General features: G+C 49.4%; 1 protein-coding gene across 1 annotated transcript in view; it reads left to right on the plus strand.

Moving 5' to 3' along the window:
- LOC127650708 (CUB and sushi domain-containing protein 2-like) overlaps positions 1–18,036 on the plus strand; it is a 467,844-nt gene that overhangs the window by 222,043 nt on the left and 227,765 nt on the right. Inside the window, exons 9-10 of the mRNA XM_052136305.1 lie at positions 2,088–2,165; positions 7,073–7,160. Coding sequence (XP_051992265.1) covers positions 2,088–2,165; positions 7,073–7,160 — 166 coding nt within the window. The remainder of the gene's footprint in view (positions 1–2,087; positions 2,166–7,072; positions 7,161–18,036) is intronic.

Raw genomic sequence — 18,036 nt, forward strand, 5'->3', positions numbered from 1 at the left:
GAAAGATGAGAGACATGAGACCAAACAATGCAGAAGAGCTGAAGGCCGCTATTGAAGCATCTTGGTCTTCCATAACACCTCAGCAGTGCCACAGGCTGATAGCATCCATGCCACGCCGCATTGAGGCAGTAATTAATGCAAAATGGGCCCAAACCAAGTACTGAGTACATATGCATGATTATACTTTTCAGAGGGCCGACATTTCTGTATTTAAAATCCTTTTTTTTATTGATTTCATGTAATATTCTAATTTTCTGAGATTCTGAATTTGGGGTTTTCATAAGCTGTAAGCCATAATCATCAAAATTATATCAAATAAAGGCTTGAAATATCTTACTTTGCTTGTAATGAGTCTATATAATATATTAGTTTCACCTTTTAAGTTGAATTACTGAAATTAATGAACTTTTGCACGATATTCTAATTTTTCGAGTTTCATCTGTATATATATTACACAATATAACATAAACAAGAGCTGTTGACTTACTAGACCACATCTTGCGATGTCAGGACTACCAGGCAAGATCAAAGACTGGATTTACCAGCATGGCATTCTTCCACAAATTCCCTGGCCAATCTTGGTCTATGAAATCCCAATATCCACCATTGAGAGTTTTGAGAGGAGAGTCAGCAGGTTTCTGACCTGGCTTGGACTACCTCGGGGCCTGAGTTACATCGCCCTCTATGGGCAAAGCAGTATGCTGACATGTCCCATTAGCAGTTTGGAGGAGTTCAAAGTCACCCAGATGAGAGAGTCCTGTGACCCAAAAGTTGCTCAAACAGGCATAGCCATAAGGACAGGGCAGAAATGGAGAGTCACAGAAGCCATGGAGGATGCTGAGTCATGGCTAAGTCACAGGCACAGTGACCTGAACTGAGCTTTGCTCAGTTTTGCTTGCGAAGGCCAATCAACAGCCACAATAACGTCACTTTGTGTCCGTGAACCCTCACGAAAAGTGGCTGTGTTGAGTATAAGCCAGACTTAAAGGAATATTCTGGGTTCAATACAAGTTAAGCTCAATCGACAGCATTTGTGTAATTATATTGATTACCACAAAAGTAAATATTGACTTAAAAAATAACAACCAATGTTGGGGTTACATAGAGGCATTTTAATTAAAAATGTATTTCATTTAAAAAAAGGCCTAATTCAATTCCATTGTAAGTGCCTGACTGTAACACAGTCATAATGGCACAACGTTATGCCACAGATGCTGTTGATTGAGCTTAACTTGCATTGAACCAGGTATATTCCTTTAAGAGTGCTAAATATGGTTATGTTCAGAAAGAAGACTTTCTGGATTTAGGGAGTCACCACCTTTTATATCTGCTTTTGTTACTATCGCTGTGGTTGCTTATCCAGAGTATTAAAGCTGATCATGTAATCTGATTTATGACTATGCCAATTCGAGGGTCAGTCTCAAACACTGACAGTGTTATCGTAGCCAACACGATCCAAAATACATTTTGATCCATACTACATATTTATACAACATGGTTCCCTCTCTGTAATTGGACACTGATTTGATTCTTTCAAGAGATTTGTTCATAATTATCCAGAAAACATTTTCTTTTCCTCTACCCACCAAATGTTCAGGGCATGAAAATGGCACATTCTGGTGAGATCCTATGGTAGTGGCAAATATATTTGAATCAATGTACTTAATTTTAAAGATAAACTTTGTTATTTGACACAGGGTTTTTGCTTAAACAGCTATTAATGGAAAATACCTCTATTCCAAATCAATACCCAAATGTTGATTTTCTTTTGAGAGGATTTAAGTGCCATGAAGCCTTGAGACAATTTAACAGAACTATTGGCTGCCTCTGTGTGTGCATAAAATAATGTATTGGTATTATATTTGTCAGTTTTTCAACAACATGCAGAGCTATGTTCAAGTTCAATAGGCTTTTTGCTAAAGAATGACAGCTTCTTTGAAAGACTGTAATTGTAATTACAGTCTGGCTCATGATTTTAAATGCCTAGCAAGCATCTGGCCTTATGATTTATTTATGTATTTATTTTTAAGCCTTTCCATATCTTTCCTGCTCTCAAATAAACATGGTATAATTATTTTGATTTACAGTGAAGAAAATGACAGAACTGAAGTCCAGAGGGGTGAAGATGCTGCCAAGTAAAGACAACCACAGCAAGATATCAGTTTGTAAGTAAACCTTTTGCTACAGATTATCTTCTTCATTGGCCACAGCAGCTACAGTTAATGGGCAAGTAGGGACTGTACCTGTATGAACATCCTTGTTGTCATGCTACACATTCCTATCCATCAATCTTAACCCTAACGTTTGGTTACGTATGTAACCTCCATTCCCCGAGGGAGGGAACAACACGTTGTGTCGGAGAAGCGACACTAGGGGTCTCTCTTGAGCGCCGATATTCACCTCTGATCTTATTGAAAAGGGCCAATGGGAGTTGGCAGTCAGTATTTGCATACCCCGCCCCCGGACATACGGGTATTTAAGCGGGGAAAATACGGGAGTTCATTCAGGATTTTTCTGAGGAGCCGGAAATGGTCCGGCCACAACAGTGGCTCGGTTCAGCGACATGGCGGAGGAAAGACACAACGTGTCGTTCCCTCCTTCGGGGAACGGAGGTTACATACGTAACCAAACGTTCCCCTTCTGTCGCTCTCTCCACGTTGTGTCGGAGAAGCGACACTAGGGGACCCATTCCAATCTTGCCATGCGCTGAACCTTGTACGTGGACCGCCGATACAGAGGCGGGCAGGGATTTCATCCAGTGCCACGCATCGTCTGTACCTGGCTGCACGTACTCTTCCCCAATGCCCCATAAGAACATCGGAGTCGTTCTAGTTACCCTGGGAGGGGAACAAGGCGATGTTTGCCAACATGGGAACGGGCCAGCCTGGCTGGACATCTTTTCTCTCTATGTTTCTCGCATAGAGCAATCACGGCCGGGGCCCTTACACGCATATAGGGAAGGGGGTCTTACCCAGACCCTGCGGAGACCACACCTGCCCTTTTTCTTGGGGAGGAAAAGTGGTAGACACGTCACACGGCCGTCTTAGGGCTCGTGTGGAAAGTATGGTGCGGTGGTAGATCCAGCCTCGAAAGGGGGGAGTTGCTACAGCACTGCGACCGAGGCAGCTGTAACTGCCTAAGGGAGACACGGGGGGTCCGCTCGTAAGGGGACAGAACCGTGGAATTACACACAGGGGGGAGTCCGAGCAGGAGGCCTTACCTGTGGAGCACCTGTACCAGTACAGGGTAGCCATCAGGGTACCCGCAGTGGCTTGGGTCGGCGAGTTCCTCCGCTGAACCGCGGACCCGGAGGGCTGGGGAGGAATCAATCAGGGGCCCGACTCGGAGTGGGGCGCCCTGGGAAGAAGGCGCACTACTTTACCTTGACGTCAGGAAAAGGGTGCTGGGCGCAAGCGATCCACCCGGCCGGTCGGTCTACGTGTTACCGAGTTCTACGGGCTCGGACCTGAGAAAACACGAGATGCAACCGACTCAACGCGGAGGTTGTAAAACCTTGCGAAGGTGTTGGGTGTTGCCCAACCCGCGGCTCTACAGATGTCTGCTAGGGAGGTGCCCTTGGCCAGTGCCCACGAGGACGCAACACCCCTTGTTGAGTGAGCTCGGACCCGCAAGGGTAGGGGCACGGCCTGAGTATGATAAGCCAGTGTGATGGCGTCGACAACCCATTGGGCGAGCCTCTGTTTGGAGACGGCATTCCCTTTCTGCCGTCCACCAAAGCAGACAAAGAGCTGCTCAGAGCGTCTGGTGCTCTGTGTGCGGTCCAGGTAAATGCGCAGGGTGTGCACTGGACACAGCAACGAAAGGGCTGGGTCTGCCTCCTCCCGGGGCAGCGCTTGCAGGTTCACTACCTGATCACGGAATGGTGTGGTAGGAACCTTGGGCACATAGCCCGGTCGCGGTCTTAGTATCACAGACGTATCTGCCGGACCGAACTCCAGGCAAGTGTCGCTGACAGAGAACGCTTGCAGGTCCCCGACCCTCTTAATGGAGGCGAGCGCGATCAGCAGGGCCGTCTTAAGAGAGAGGGCCCTGAGTCCAACTGATTCGAGCGGCTCAAAGGGAGGTCTCTGGAGTTCTGCCAAGACTACCGAGAGATCCCAGGAGGGAACTAGGGCTGGCCGGGAGGGATTCAACCTCCGGGCGCCTCTCAGGAACCTGAGGATCAGGTCGTGCAATGGCCCACTGCTGCGTGCCCGCTGCACACGGCACCCCACCCGGACCGGGAGGCGTCGGTTGTGACCAGGACGCGTCGGGACACCTGCTGCAGGGGCACTCCTGCCCGTAAAAAGCAGAGGTCTGTCCAGGGTCGGAGTGTTTTGAGGCAGGCAGGGGTGATCCTTACCCGATATGTGCCGCGGTGCCATGCTTGTCTCGGGACTCGAGTCTGGAGCCAGTGCTGGAGTGGTCTCATATGCATCAACCCCAGCGGTGCGACCGCCGCGGAGGACGCCATATGCCCCAGGAGCCTCTGGAAAAGTTTTAGAGGGACCACTGTGCCTGGCTTGAAGGAAGCGAGGCAGTCCAGCACCGACTGAGCACGCTCGCTCGTGAGACGTGCTGTCATTGAGACTGAGTCGAACTCCAACCCGAGAAAAGAGATGCTCTGAACTGGAGTGAGCTTGCTGTTTTCCCAGTTAACCTGAAGCCCCAAGCGGCTGAGGTGCCGGAGCACCTGGTCTCTGTGTGTGCGTAGTAACTCTCGAGAGTGTGCTAGGATGAGCCAGTCGTCGAGGTAGTTGAGAATGCGGATGCCGGCTACTCGTAGCGGGGCAAGGGCCGCCTCTGCGACTTTCGTGAAGACGCGAGGGGACAGAGACAGGCCGAAGGGGAGGACTTTGTACTGAAACGCCTGGCCATCGAACGCGAACTGCAGACAGACCATCGGCTCCGAAGAAATTTTCTGAATGAACTCCCGTATTTGCCCCGCTTAAATACCCGTATGTCCGGGGGCGGGGTATGCAAATACTGACTGCCAACTCCCATTGGCCCTTTTCAATAAGATCAGAGGTGAATATCGGCACTCAAGAGAGACCCCTAGTGTCGCTTCTCCGACACAACGTGGAGAGAGCGACAGAAGGGGAACTTGAGGATAGCGAGAATGGTCAAAATCAATATTTTGGTATAAGTAATTTCGTATTAATGGTAACTGTATGTATCACATTTGTCTTGAAATATATGTTTTGTCTGTCCTCTGTCAAATCTGTTATTTATATATACTCCTAAAATCAGAGAGCTATGATTGGCTGGTCAAAGTCTTGCTATAAGAACATGTTCTACATATAAAAAGTAGTTACAGTACAATAAGCATATGTGTACATTGTGCAATACACACTAGACTCTAAACTATGGATTGACTTTAAAAATAAATTATCATTTTAAGCCTTCAGCCTTTCTTCCTTTTTAAGATGAAGTTTCAGCATTTACGCATTGTCAAAGTGCAAATCCCATTTTCCACGAATGGATGAAAGCAGTACCACACTTGGGGTGTGTCCTTGCGTTTAGCATAAAAGCACAACCTTGATCATTAACGCTATCTTTATTTTACGCCATGCCAAATGGAGACAAATGGAGCTATTTTTTCTCCCTAAGGCCAGCACGGATGGAAAATAATTGACTGTTTTTATTGTCTGTAAACAGAGAAAGAAAATGCTTATCGAGGGCTGGGGTAATTGTACTGTGCTGAGAGTCTCCTCCAGCATGCTTTCTTCTGTTATGCTATGAAACACAATCTTTGTTTACATTGCTATTACCTCTGCATCATTGTGAGAAAAGCCTGCCTATGTGAGCATGTGCCATTGAGAGTGTCATCAGGGATCCCAGTACCGTCACCATGGCTAGCAGTTTCTCCACAGCAGCACTGACAAGCTTGGTTTTTTGTCCTGAATCAATATGCACGAGAATCGGCACCCAGGTGCACTTTGGCCAAAGTGTCATTTCAGGGTATTTCCAGCACTGTCCTCTTCTACCTCATAGGATACCTATTTTAGAAATCGAAGCTGCAGCCATCCTCCTTGACCCTGCGTGTCAGTTTCACTTCCTGCTGGGCTGGATGACTTCAGCTTGTCTGGCCTAGTGTGTTTTCATGCCAAGGGAAATTGTGTGCTCACATAATGATGACTCAAAATATCATGACATTCTTGGGAGAACGATTGATTCCTTTGTTCAGTGAATAAAGCTCCTGGGCATGCTGTGGACATTCTAATATATTCATAGATATGTTATATGGCCAAACATATATGGATACCCCAATATTTCACACCCATATGTGCTTCTTGAAGATTTATTTTAAAACCATGGACATTTATAGGCAGTTGGTCCTTCCTTTGCTGCTATAAAGCTCCCATATTACTAGATAATCTTTCAACTAGTTGTTTGAACATGGCTACAGATATTTGCTCTCTTTCAGCCACGAGCATCAGTGAGGTCATGCAGTGATATAGGGTGATGGGATCTGGCTTGCAGTTGCCGTTCCAATTTATACCAAGGGTGTTCAGTGGGGTTTAAGTCTGAGCTTTGTGCAGCCCAGTCATGTTCTTCCACACTCAGACTCATTTAACCATGTCTTTTTGGACCCTGCTTTGTGCACAGGGGCATGGTCATGCTGGATAGAGAGGAAAATCACATCACTGATCACATCACTGAAAATGTTTGCAAAGGTGCCGTCTCACTAGCCTTTGAGCATGCAAAATTATACCACAACAATGTAAACCTCACAGCTTTGAAATTTGTATTATTTGTATTGAGCCAAGAGGTCAATCTTTTACATTTAGATCATCTGATGGTCAAACATATTTTCGCTGTATACATTTGCCAGTTCAGAGTTGACCAAATGCAGCAGAAGGCAAAATGTATTGTGAGTGTGAATAGAAGAGAATGACTGCACCTTAAGGATTTTGCATTGCTTAATGTTTGATTTTGGGTGCCTGCTAGTAATGGGTGTAGTTGAAATAGTCAAACTTGTTAATAATAAGGTTAGGCCATTCAAAATACAAAGAAAAGTGCACAAATATGTCAAGTATACTCATATGTTTCAATCTTATTTGTTTTGCAGTATCCCAGATGGGGGTGGCACAAGGACACAACATGTGTCCAGACCCAGGAATCCCAGAGAGGGGCAAAAGAAAAGGCTCAGATTTCAGGTGAGAAATTAGTTTATGGATTACATATTAACATAGTTCAGTGAGAGAACTCGCAGTAGAGGAGAAAGTGGAGTGCAGTTAATTTTGTGTTTGTAATGACAGGATGATGAATAGCAAGAGATGCAGGTGGTAGGCGCCTGTTAAATTTCTCATTGGCCTTTTAATTCTCTGGGCTCAGTGAGTATACTTGATCAGCATTAACCTGGGTTGTGGGATCCCAAAGGTCATAGTGAGAAGGTAAGCAGAGAGAGAGAGAGGGGGGGAAAGAGTGAGAGACACAGTAAAGAAAAAGGGGAGGGTCATTCCTATTATTCAGTTTCTTCAGAGCTTTGTAATAAAATGCTAAAGTTATTCATCGCTCAGTGAGGGATTTCCAGTTAGTTTAGATTAGGGTGAATTGTTATTATCTTGAAGATTTTGTTATTTTTGTCATAGATGATGGAACGTTTTACAGTGAGACAAACAAACTAGCACAACAAAAATATCAGCATCCTCCTGCAGGGCGAGTGGCACCACCCCAGAGGATTCTAACACAGACAAATGGGGACGATCTGTTTTGCACTCACTAGCTCTCAGGGCAATAGCAGCGGGGAAGTGAAAGACAATCAAAACTTTTTATGCTCTTAGCTCTAGCTACTCCTTTATTAGCTGCAAGGTAATGGAAGAGACAATATAATGCATCCGGAACTGCATAGCACAGTTACCGAAAGACTGTCCATTACCACAATCTGATTGGACCTTTGATCCTGGGTGAAGAGTGAGGGTATTTGTGCTGACATGCTATTTGATTCAACCATGAGCAAATACCAGCAAAGGAACTGCTGTGAAAAGGGCGAGGTGTCTGGCATCAGCACTTTACACAGTGGGCAAAGAATCCAGGAAAACAACATAGAGGTAGCAATGGAAATGTATGGAAAATATTCTGCTTCCTTGTCTCTGTTTTCCAAAGATAGATGAACATAATTATTAGGTTACTATGGCTCTAAAGTGTATTTGGACTCTTAAAAGGATAATTCTTGGTTCAATACAAGTTAACCTCAATCAGTAGCATTTGTAGCATAACATTGATTACTATAAAATTACTTTTGACTTGTCTCCCCTTTTCTTAAAATAAATAAATATATCTGGGTTACAGTAAGGCACTGACAATGGAAGTGAATGGGGCCAATCTGGAAACGTTAATACTTATGGTTTCAAAAGTATAACCACAAGACGTAAATAAAAAACCATAGTTACACTATTTTAATGTGATATAATGGCTTAATAACAAACATAAAGCTTTATTTTGTTGCCATAACAACATTACCCTGTGGACCCTGTAATCCTGGTAACAATGATTTTGTTAGGAATTCCTTGTCTTGTTTCACTGTTGCCCTTTGTCTGCCACCTTTGCATTCCTTAGTTTTCACTTTTGTCTTTTGGTTAGCCTTCGTGTTCACTTGTCCTTGTTTAGAACTACACTTCCCAGAATCCACCTGCCATCTTCACTGCCATTTTGTTCATTGTTTTCACCTGTATCTCATTCAGTCATCACTCACTGTGTATTTAAGCCCTGCTTTTTGTTCACCCCTTGTCGTTCGTTGAATGTTGTTGTTAGCCAGGTATGTGTTCCCTGCCCATGTTTTCTAGTTTTATGTTTTATTTCCCCATTGAGGGTTTTTCCTTTGTTCCCGTGTTTTGTGTACCCGCCTTGTTTATTTTTCTAATAAAGTTTAAACTGCTTTTGGATCCGCATCTCCTCGTCTGCTTCGCTGCCTCCATTCATAACAGAACGAACGACCAAACATGGATCCAGCAGTTCGAAAAGCGAGCTGTCAGCTGCTCAGCCTTAGTCAGGGAAATCGTCCGGTGGAGGACCACATCCGCGATTTCCTCGCGATTGCGAGTGCCACCGAATTCCCTGACTCCGACCTGGTGGGGTTTTTCCAGGCGAGCCTGAACAGTGCGCTCAAGGAGCGGTTGCCACAGGCAACGCGCGGCTGGACGCTCCACGCGTTCGTGGAGGAGACTCTGCTGGCCTGCGGTTCACCGTTTACTGTGGGCGTCATCGAGGAGAACCCTGCCACTCCTCCCACAGTGGTAACTCTCCCTTCACCCATGGTTCGTCCCTTCACGCCTACCACGGCCAACGAGCCAGCGTTGCCAGCTTCGTCCGCCCGGTGGAGGAGGAGAAGAGGAAAGGCTTCTGCTCCCCAGTCTCCGCCTGCCCCAGTCTGCGAGCCAGAGCCCTCGTCTGCCCCGGTCAGCGAGCCAGAGCCCTCGTCTGCCCTGGTCTGCGAGCCAGAGCCCTCGCCTGCCCCGGTCTGCGAGCCAGAGCCCTCGCCTGCCCCGGTCTGCGAGCCAGAGCCCTCGTAATGTACGGTCAGCGAGCCAGAGCCCTCGCCTGCCCCGGTCTGCGAGCCAGAGCCCTCGTCAGCCACGGTCAGCGAACCCAAGCCAGCGCATACCACAGTCACCCAGCCAGAGCCTGTCGCCTCAGAGGTCAGTGAGCCAGAGCCTGTCGCCTCAGAGGTCAGTGAGCCAGTACCTGTCGCCTCAGAGGTCAGTGAGCCAGAGCCCTCATCAGCCACGGTCAGTGAACCCAAGCCAGCGCATACCACAGTCACCCAGCCAGAGCCTGTCGCCTCAGAGGTCAGTGAGCCAGTACCTGTCGCCTCAGAGGTCAGTGAGCCAGTACCTGTCGCCTCAGAGGTCAGTGAGCCAGAGCCTGTCGCCTCAGAGGTCAGTGAGCCAGTACCTGTCACCTCAGAGGTCAGTGAGCCAGTACCTGTCGCCTCAGAGGTCAGTGAGCCAGCGCATACCACAGTCAGTGAGCCAGTGCCTGTCGCCTCAGAGGTCAGTGAGCCAGTGCCTGTCGCCTCAGAGGTCAGTGAGCCAGTGCCTGTCGCCTCAGAGGTCAGTGAGCCAGTACCTGTCGCCTCAGAGGTCAGTGAGCCAGTACCTGTCGCCTCAGAGGTCAGTGAGCCAGTACCTGTCGCCTCAGAGGTCAGTGAGCCAGTGCATACCACAGTCAGTGAGCCAGTGCCTGTCACCTCAGAGGTCAGTGAGCCAGTGCCTGTCACCTCAGAGGTCAGTGAGCCAGTGCCTGTCACCTCAGAGGTCAGTGAGCCAGTGCCTGTCACCTCAGAGGTCAGTGAGCCAGCGCCTGTCGCCTTGGTCGTCCTTGAGCCAGCGCCTGTAGCCTCGGCCGTCCCTGAGCCAGCGCCTGTAGCCTCGGCCGTCCCTGAGCCAGCGCCTGTAGCCTCGGCCGTCCCTGAGCCAGCGCCTGTAGCCTCGGCCGTCCCTGAGCCAGCGCCTGTAGCCTCGACCGTCCCTGAGCCAGCGCCTGTAGCCTCGACCGTCCCTGAGCCAGCGCCTGTAGCCTCGACCGTCCCTGAGCCAGCGCCTGTAGCCTCGACCATTCCCGGGCTAATGCCAATAGCCTGGACTGACCAAAAGCCAGCGCCAATGGTCATGCCCGTCCTAGAGCCTGCGCCCCTCGAGCCTCCCAAGCTTTCCAGAGCTCCGCCTCCCGAGCTTTCCAGAGCTCCGCCTTCTGAGCTTCCCGAGCTTTCCAGAGCTCCGCCTCCCGAGCTTTCCAGAGCTCCGCCTCCCGAGCTTTCCAGAGCTCCGCCTCTCGAGCCTCCCAGGGCTCCGCCTCTCGAGCCTCCCAGGGCTCCGCCTCTCAAGCCTCCCAGGGCTCCGCCTCTCAAGCCTCCCAGGGCTCTGCCTCTTGAGTCTTCCAGGGCTCCTCTTGAGCCTCCCAGGGCTCCGCCTCTCAAGTCTCCCGAGCCTCCCAGGGCTCCTCTCGAACCTCCCAGTGCTCCGCCTCTCAAGCCTCCCAGGGCTCCACCCCTCAAGTCTCTTGAGCCTCCCAGGGCTCCACCCCTCAAGTCTCTTGAGCCTCCCAGGGCTCCACCCCTCAAGTCTCTTGAGCCTCCCAGGGCTCCGCCTCTCAAGCCTCTCGAGCCTTCCAGGGCTCCGCCTCTCAAGTCTCCCGAGCCACCCAGGGCTCCTCCTCCCAAGCCTCCTAGGGCTCCGCCTCCCAGGGCTCCATCTCTCAAGTCTCTCGAGTCTGCCAGGGCTCCTCCTCCCGAGATTCCCAGGGCTCCGCCTCTCGAGCCTCCCTCTGCTCTGCCTCCTGAGCCTCCCACGGCTCTGCCCCTGAGCCTCCCGAGCTTTCCATGGTTCCTCCTCCCTCGTCTCTGCCTCCTGAGCCTCCCACTGCCTGCCTCTGAGCCTCCTGAGCTCGCCTCCAGAGCCTCCCTCAGCTCAGCCTCCAGAGCCTCCCCTCAGCTCGAGCCTCCCTGAGCCTCCCAGCTTCCTGGCTCCGCCTCCCGAGCCTCCCGGCTCCGCCCCTGAGCCTCTGAGCCTCCAGAGCCTCCTCAGCTCGCCCAGAGCCTCCTCAGCTGAGCCTCCTGCCTCCCGAGCCTCCTAGCCTCCCGAGCCTCCTGCGGCTCTGCCTCCCGAGCCTCCTACGGCTTCACCGCCAGAGCCTTTGTGGCCTCCTCCCAGGCCTCCTGACCCTGTTCCCGTCCTGTGGCCTTCCCCCAGGCCTCCTGACCCGATCCCTGTCCTGTGGCCTCCTCCCAGGCCTCCTGACCCAGTGCCTGTCCTGTGGCCTCCTCCCAGGCCTCCTGACCCTGTTCCCGTCCTGTGGCCTCTTCCAAGGCCCCCTGACCCAGTCCCTGTCCTGTGGCCTCCTCCCAGACTTCCTGACCCAGTCCCTGTCCAGTGGCCTCCTCCCAGGTTCCCCAAGCCTGTCCTTGCCCGGTGGCCAGCTCCCAGACCACCTGAACCTGTCCTTGCCCTTTGTGCCCCCTTGAACTTCCTGCCTGCCATCTGTGCCCCCTTGGACTTCCTGCCTGCCCTTTGTGCCCCCTTGGACTTCCTGTCTACCCTTCGTTGCCCCCTGGACTGCCTGTCTGCCCGTCGTTGCCCCCCTTGGTCTGTCTGCCCACCACAAGCTCCCCCCCCCAGTCAATGGACATTTTTTATTTTATGTTGATCGTCTGGAATCCGATCCTTGAGGGGGGGCTATGTTAGGAATTCCTTGTCTTGTTTCACTGTTGCCCTTTGTCTGCCACCTTTGCATTCCTTAGTTTTCACTTTTGTGTTTTGGTTAGCCTTCGTGTTCACTTGTCCTTGTTTAGAACTACACTTCCCAGAATCCACCTGCCATCTTCACTGCCATTTTGTTCATTGTTTTCACCTGTATCTCATTCAGTCATCACTCACTGTGTATTTAAGCCCTGCTTTTTGTTCACCCCTTGTCGTTCGTTGAATGTTGTTGTTAGCCAGGTATGTGTTCCCTGCCCGTGTTTTCTAGTTTTATGTTTTATTTCCCCATTGAGGGTTTTTCCTTTGTTCCTGTGTTTTGTGTACCCACCTTGTTTATTTTTCTAATAAAGTTTAAACTGCTTTTGGATCCGCATCTCCTCGTCTGCTTCGCTGCCTCCATTCATAACAGATTTAAACAGTTTTACAGCCTACACAATAGTTTTAACAGAATAATGAATGTAAATGATTTTATAAAATAATATGCTTCATATTTCTGTTTAAGAAAATACAGTTATACCCGGTAAAGAGGCCAGTGTGTTAGAGTGATGACCAGGAGTCAAAGTTGAGTTTCAATCAATAGAGAGTGAACAGTACAGACAATTCTAGAAATCTAACAAACATGACATTCTGTTTAGCTACACGGTTGCAATTATTCAAAAAAGCATATTTTTAAAAACACTAAGTCAAGTTGGTAAGCAGAAATGGGTCAGATGTGAGTATTCTCTTTAGATAAACTGGCATCCAGTTCCATTGACTTAGGGTGTACTCAAACTAGGAACTCTGTACTGTGCCAGGGCACATTTGACTCCCAAATTCCAGTTCATTTGACTAGTTTGACTATTGCTGAATTGTGCCTTGGCCCGCTTGAAGAGGTGGGCCCGGGCATGGTTCAGTTGGCTGAGGCATGGCATGCATGTAGTGTGCTGACTAACAGTGGCCGAGCACGGAACTCGAAACATGACATCAATGATATGACTGGGAAAAGGGATCACTTTGGTCTATGGCATAGGTGCAGTGTTTATATGACATTTGGGGCAAGTTTGAGTACGCCCTAAGTCACATGATTCTCAAAACTACAAACAATCCCTCCAATGACGTCATTATACAGAACACAACATAGGCTATCTTTTCTCTCAAGGTTGAGATACACCCACTGGGACTCATGTCTTATCCAGATGTATAATTGTTCTCCGGGAGCCGGGCTAAATGAGAAAGCACTGTTAACTACATTCCTGATATTGGCCAGACATTGGCTCAGTCACTCCTCAGAGGTCAAATAAACAAATGACCTGTAACATTCATAATTATAATGTGAATGGAATATATATATATATATATATATATATATATATATATATATATATATATATATATATATTGTTACGCACACATTCCTTGGTCTAGGGGTATGGGAAGGTGGGTAACAAATGTTTTGGAGAGAGTGCAAAAGTGATCCTGCCTGCAGGTCCCAGAGTAACCACAAATCACAACAACATGTGATATAGTAAAATATAACAAATTTAAGAAAAAGAAATCAGTGGGATAAATGGAAAAATTCAGGAGTGGAACCGGTCAAAATAAAAAACAAAAGACATTCTTCCTAAAGGGGTTTAGAAAGTGACTTACCTATCAAAAATAAAAGTAAACACAAAACATCTCCCAATCCACGTGATCTTGTAGCATAGAATCTGATTGGTCTGACCAGCACTGGATCGTTCTGAGGATGGGTGCTTCCTGTTTCAGTTTCTGCCTCTAAGTGGGCAGAAGGAGAATGGAACAGTGGTCTGATTTGACAAATGGTGGGCGGTGGAGGGATTTGTAGCCATCCCAGAGTAGCAATGGTCCAAAACCTGGTCCCCTCGTGTGTTGAATCTGATGTGTTGGTAGTATTTCTATGCTATTGACTTGAAGTTGGCTTTGTTAAAGTCCACAGTCACAATGAATGCAGCCTCAGGGTGCACAGTTTCCTGCTTGTTTATACTCCCATATATGTGCCCTGTCTGTGTTGGCTTGTGGCGGGATGTACAAAGCTGTGATATTGACCGCTGTGAATATAAATACCCTCCTTATAAAGAATGATCAACATAGAAGCATGAGAAATTCCAGATCAGGAGAGCAGAATGACTTGATAAAATGTACGTTCCTCTGATCACACTAGGATTTGTTGATCATAAAACATACATCACCTCCTCTGCTTTTACCTGAGAGGTCATTCGCTCTGTCCTTTCGGTGCATAGAGAATTTGATGGCTGAGTCTGGAATCTCTGCAGACATCCAAGTTTCTTTAAGGCTGATAATGCTGCAGTCCATCATCTCTCATTGGAAAGTGATCCGGGCTCTCACCTCGCAAAGCTTTTTGTCTAGAGACTGAACATTTGCCAGTAGAATACTGGGTAATGGGGGTCGATTTGCGCGATGTCTTATTCTGATGAGAATGCCGGCACTCCTTCCCCTTTCCTGTATTTACACGGTCGGGTTAGGGTTAGGCACCAAATGTATAGATTCAGTTTTATGAAAGGCCCTAAGATTATTCCTCCCGAAGGTTCTGCTTATTGCTTTGTGTGTCCTTTGGAATGTTTCGCTGCCTGGTGCACTTAAAGTCCTACAGTTTAATTTATAATAACTTATCCAGATTCTTATCCAGCCTTATCCAGATGTATATTTGTTCTCCGGGAGCAAGGCTAAATGAAAAAGCACTGTTAACTGCATTCCTGACATGGGTCAGACCCTATGTCACACCTCAGTGGTCAAACTGTGACATTCATAATTTATAACACAACCGGAATAAATGCACATGGAGAAAAATGCTTTGATTACCTTTTGAGTATAACAATTGCTAGTAAATATATTTAACTCATCAATAGGCTGAAAAGACAGGAGTAAATTTACCCCTTCATCACTTCCATTGTAAGTGACTCACTGTTAATTTTTTGGCTTTTTTGAAAGGATATATGTATATATATATATTTCTATCGGGAAGCCACACAGGCTTGAGTGAAGTTTAAGATGCCATATATATATATATATATATATATATATATATTTATACAGTATATGGCATATACACTCACCTAAAGGATTATTAGGAACACCTGTTCAATTTCTCATTAATGCAATTATCTAATCAACCAATCGCATGGCAGTTGCTTCAATGCATTTAGGGGTGTGGTCCTGGTCAAGACAATCTCCTGAACTCCAAACTGAATGTCAGAATGGGAAAGAAAGGTGATTTAAGCAATTTTGAGCGTGGCATGGTTGTTGGTGCCATACGGGCCGGTCTGAGTATTTCACAATCTGCTCAGTTACTGGGATTTTCACGCATAACCATTTCTAGGGTTTACAAAGAATGGTGTGAAAAGGGAAAAACATGGGCCGACTGATTCAAGCTGATAGAAGAGCAACTTTGCCTGAAATAACGTTTGGTTACGTATGTAACCTCCGTTCCCCGAGGGAGGGAATGACACGTTGTGTCGGAGAAGCGACTCTAGGGGTCTCTCTTGAGCGCCGATATTCACCTCTGATCTATTGAAAAGGGCCAATGGGAGTTGGCAGTCAGTATTTGCATACCCCGCCCCCGGACATACGGGTATTTAAGCGGGGCAAATACGGGAGTTCATTCAGGATTATTCTGAGGAGCCGGAAATGGTCCGGCCACAACAGTGGCTCGGTTCAGCGACATGGCGGAGGAAAGACACAACGTGTCGTTACCTCCCTTGGGGAACGGAGGTTACATACGTAACCAAACGTTCCCCTTCTGTCGCTCTCTCCACGTTGTGTCGGAGAAGCGACACTAGGGGACCCATTCCAATCTTGCCATGCGCTGAACCGTGTACGTGAACCGCCGATACAGAGGCAGGCAGGGATTTCATACAGTGCCGCACATCGTCTGTACCTGGCTGCACGTACCCTTCCCCAATGCCCCATAAGAACATCGGAATCCTTCTAGTTACCCTGGGAGGGGAACAAGGCGATGTTTGCCAACATGGGAACGGGCCAGCCTGGCTGGGCCTCTTTTCTCTCTATGTTTCTCGCATAGAGCAATCACGGCCAGGGCCGTGCGGAGACCACACCTGCCCTTTTTCTTGGGGAGGAAAAGTGGTAGACACGTCACACGGCCGTCTTAGGGCTCGTGTGGAAAGTATGGTGCGGTGGTAGATCCAGCCTCGAAAGGGGGGAGTTGCTACAGCACGGCGACCGGGGCAGCTGTAACTGCCTAAGGGAGACACGGGGGTCCGCTCGTAAGGGGACAGAACCATGGAATTACACACAGGGGGAGTCCGAACCGGAGGCCTTCTTATTTTACCTGTGGAGCCCCTATACCAGTACGGGGTGGCCATCAGGGTACCCGCAGTGGCTTGGGTCGGCGAGTTCCTCCGCTGAACCGCGGACCCGGAGGGCTGGGGAGGAATCGACCAGGGTCCCGACTCGGAGTGGGGCGCCCTGGAAAGAAGGTGCACTACTTTACCTTGACGTCAGGAAAAGGGCGCTGGGCGCAAGCGATCCACCCGGCCGGTCGGTCTACGTGTTACCGAGTTCTACGGGCTCGGACCTGAGAAAACACGAGACGCCACCGACTCAACGCGGAGGTTGTAAAACCTCGCAAAGGTGTTGGGTGTTGCCCAACCTGCGGCTCTACAGATGTCTGCTAGGAAGGTGCCCTTGCCAGTGCCCACGAGGACGCAACACCCCTTGTTGAGTGAGCTCGGACCCGCAAGGATAGGGGCACGGCCTGGGTGTGATAAGCCAGTGTGATGGCGTCGACAACCCAGTGGGCGAGCCTCTGTTTGGAGACGGCATTCCCTTTCTGCCGTCCCCCAAAGCAGACAAAGTGCTGCTCAGAGCATCTGGTGCTCTGTGTGCGGTCCAGGTAAATGCGCAGGGTGCGCACTGGACACAGCAATGAAAGGGCTGGGTCTGCCTCCTCCCGGGGCAGCGCTTGCAGGTTCACTACCTGATCTCGGAATGGTGTGGTAGGAACCTTGGGCACATAGCCCGGTCGCGGTCTTAGGATCACAGACGTATCTGCCAGACCGAACTCCAGGCAAGTGTCGCTGACAGAGAACGCTTGCAGGTCTCCGACCCTCTTAATGGAGGCGAGCGCGATAAGCAGGGCCGTCTTAAGAGAGAGGGCCCTGAGTCCAATTGATTCAAGCGGCTCGAAGGGAGGTCTCTGGAGTCCTGCCAAGACTACCGAGAGATCCCAGGAGGGAACTAGGCCTGGCCGGGAGGGATTCAACCTCCGGTAGAAGGGGCTCTGGCTTGGTTGATTGTATTCACAACGGTCGCCAGTAAGCCGGCTAGCTCTTCCGCGTCCCGTCCAGGGACCAGACGTGGAGGTTCCAGAGGTCTGGGGGCAGGTGCCAGAGCTAGCCCCGTCCCTGAGAGAGGAGGTCCTTTCTCAGGGGAATTCGCCAGGGAGGAGCTGTGAAGCCTGAGTTCCAAGAACCAAGTCCGAGTGGGCCAGTAGGGGGCCACTAACGTGACTTGCTCCTCGTCCTCCCTGACCTTGCACAGCACCGGTGCAAGAAGGCTCACTGGGGGAAATTCGTACTTCCTCCCGAGGGCCAGCTGTGTGCAGCGCATCTGTCCCTAGGGGAGCCTCTGTTAGGGCGTACCAGAGCGGGCAGTGGGAGGTTTCCTGGGAGGCAAACAGGTCTACCTGGGCCTTGCCGAACCATTCCCAAATCAGCTGGACCCACTGGGGGTGAAGCCTCCACTCCCCGCCGGGCAGGCGTTGTCGTGATAGCATGTCCGCTACGACGTTGAGCTTGCCGGGGATGTGAGTGGCTCGCAGTGACTTCCATAGGAGGAGACGGCGGGCGAGTTGTGACATGTG

This window comes from Xyrauchen texanus, chromosome 10, assembly GCF_025860055.1.
Source record: "Xyrauchen texanus isolate HMW12.3.18 chromosome 10, RBS_HiC_50CHRs, whole genome shotgun sequence".
Lineage (NCBI taxonomy): Eukaryota > Metazoa > Chordata > Actinopteri > Cypriniformes > Catostomidae > Xyrauchen > Xyrauchen texanus.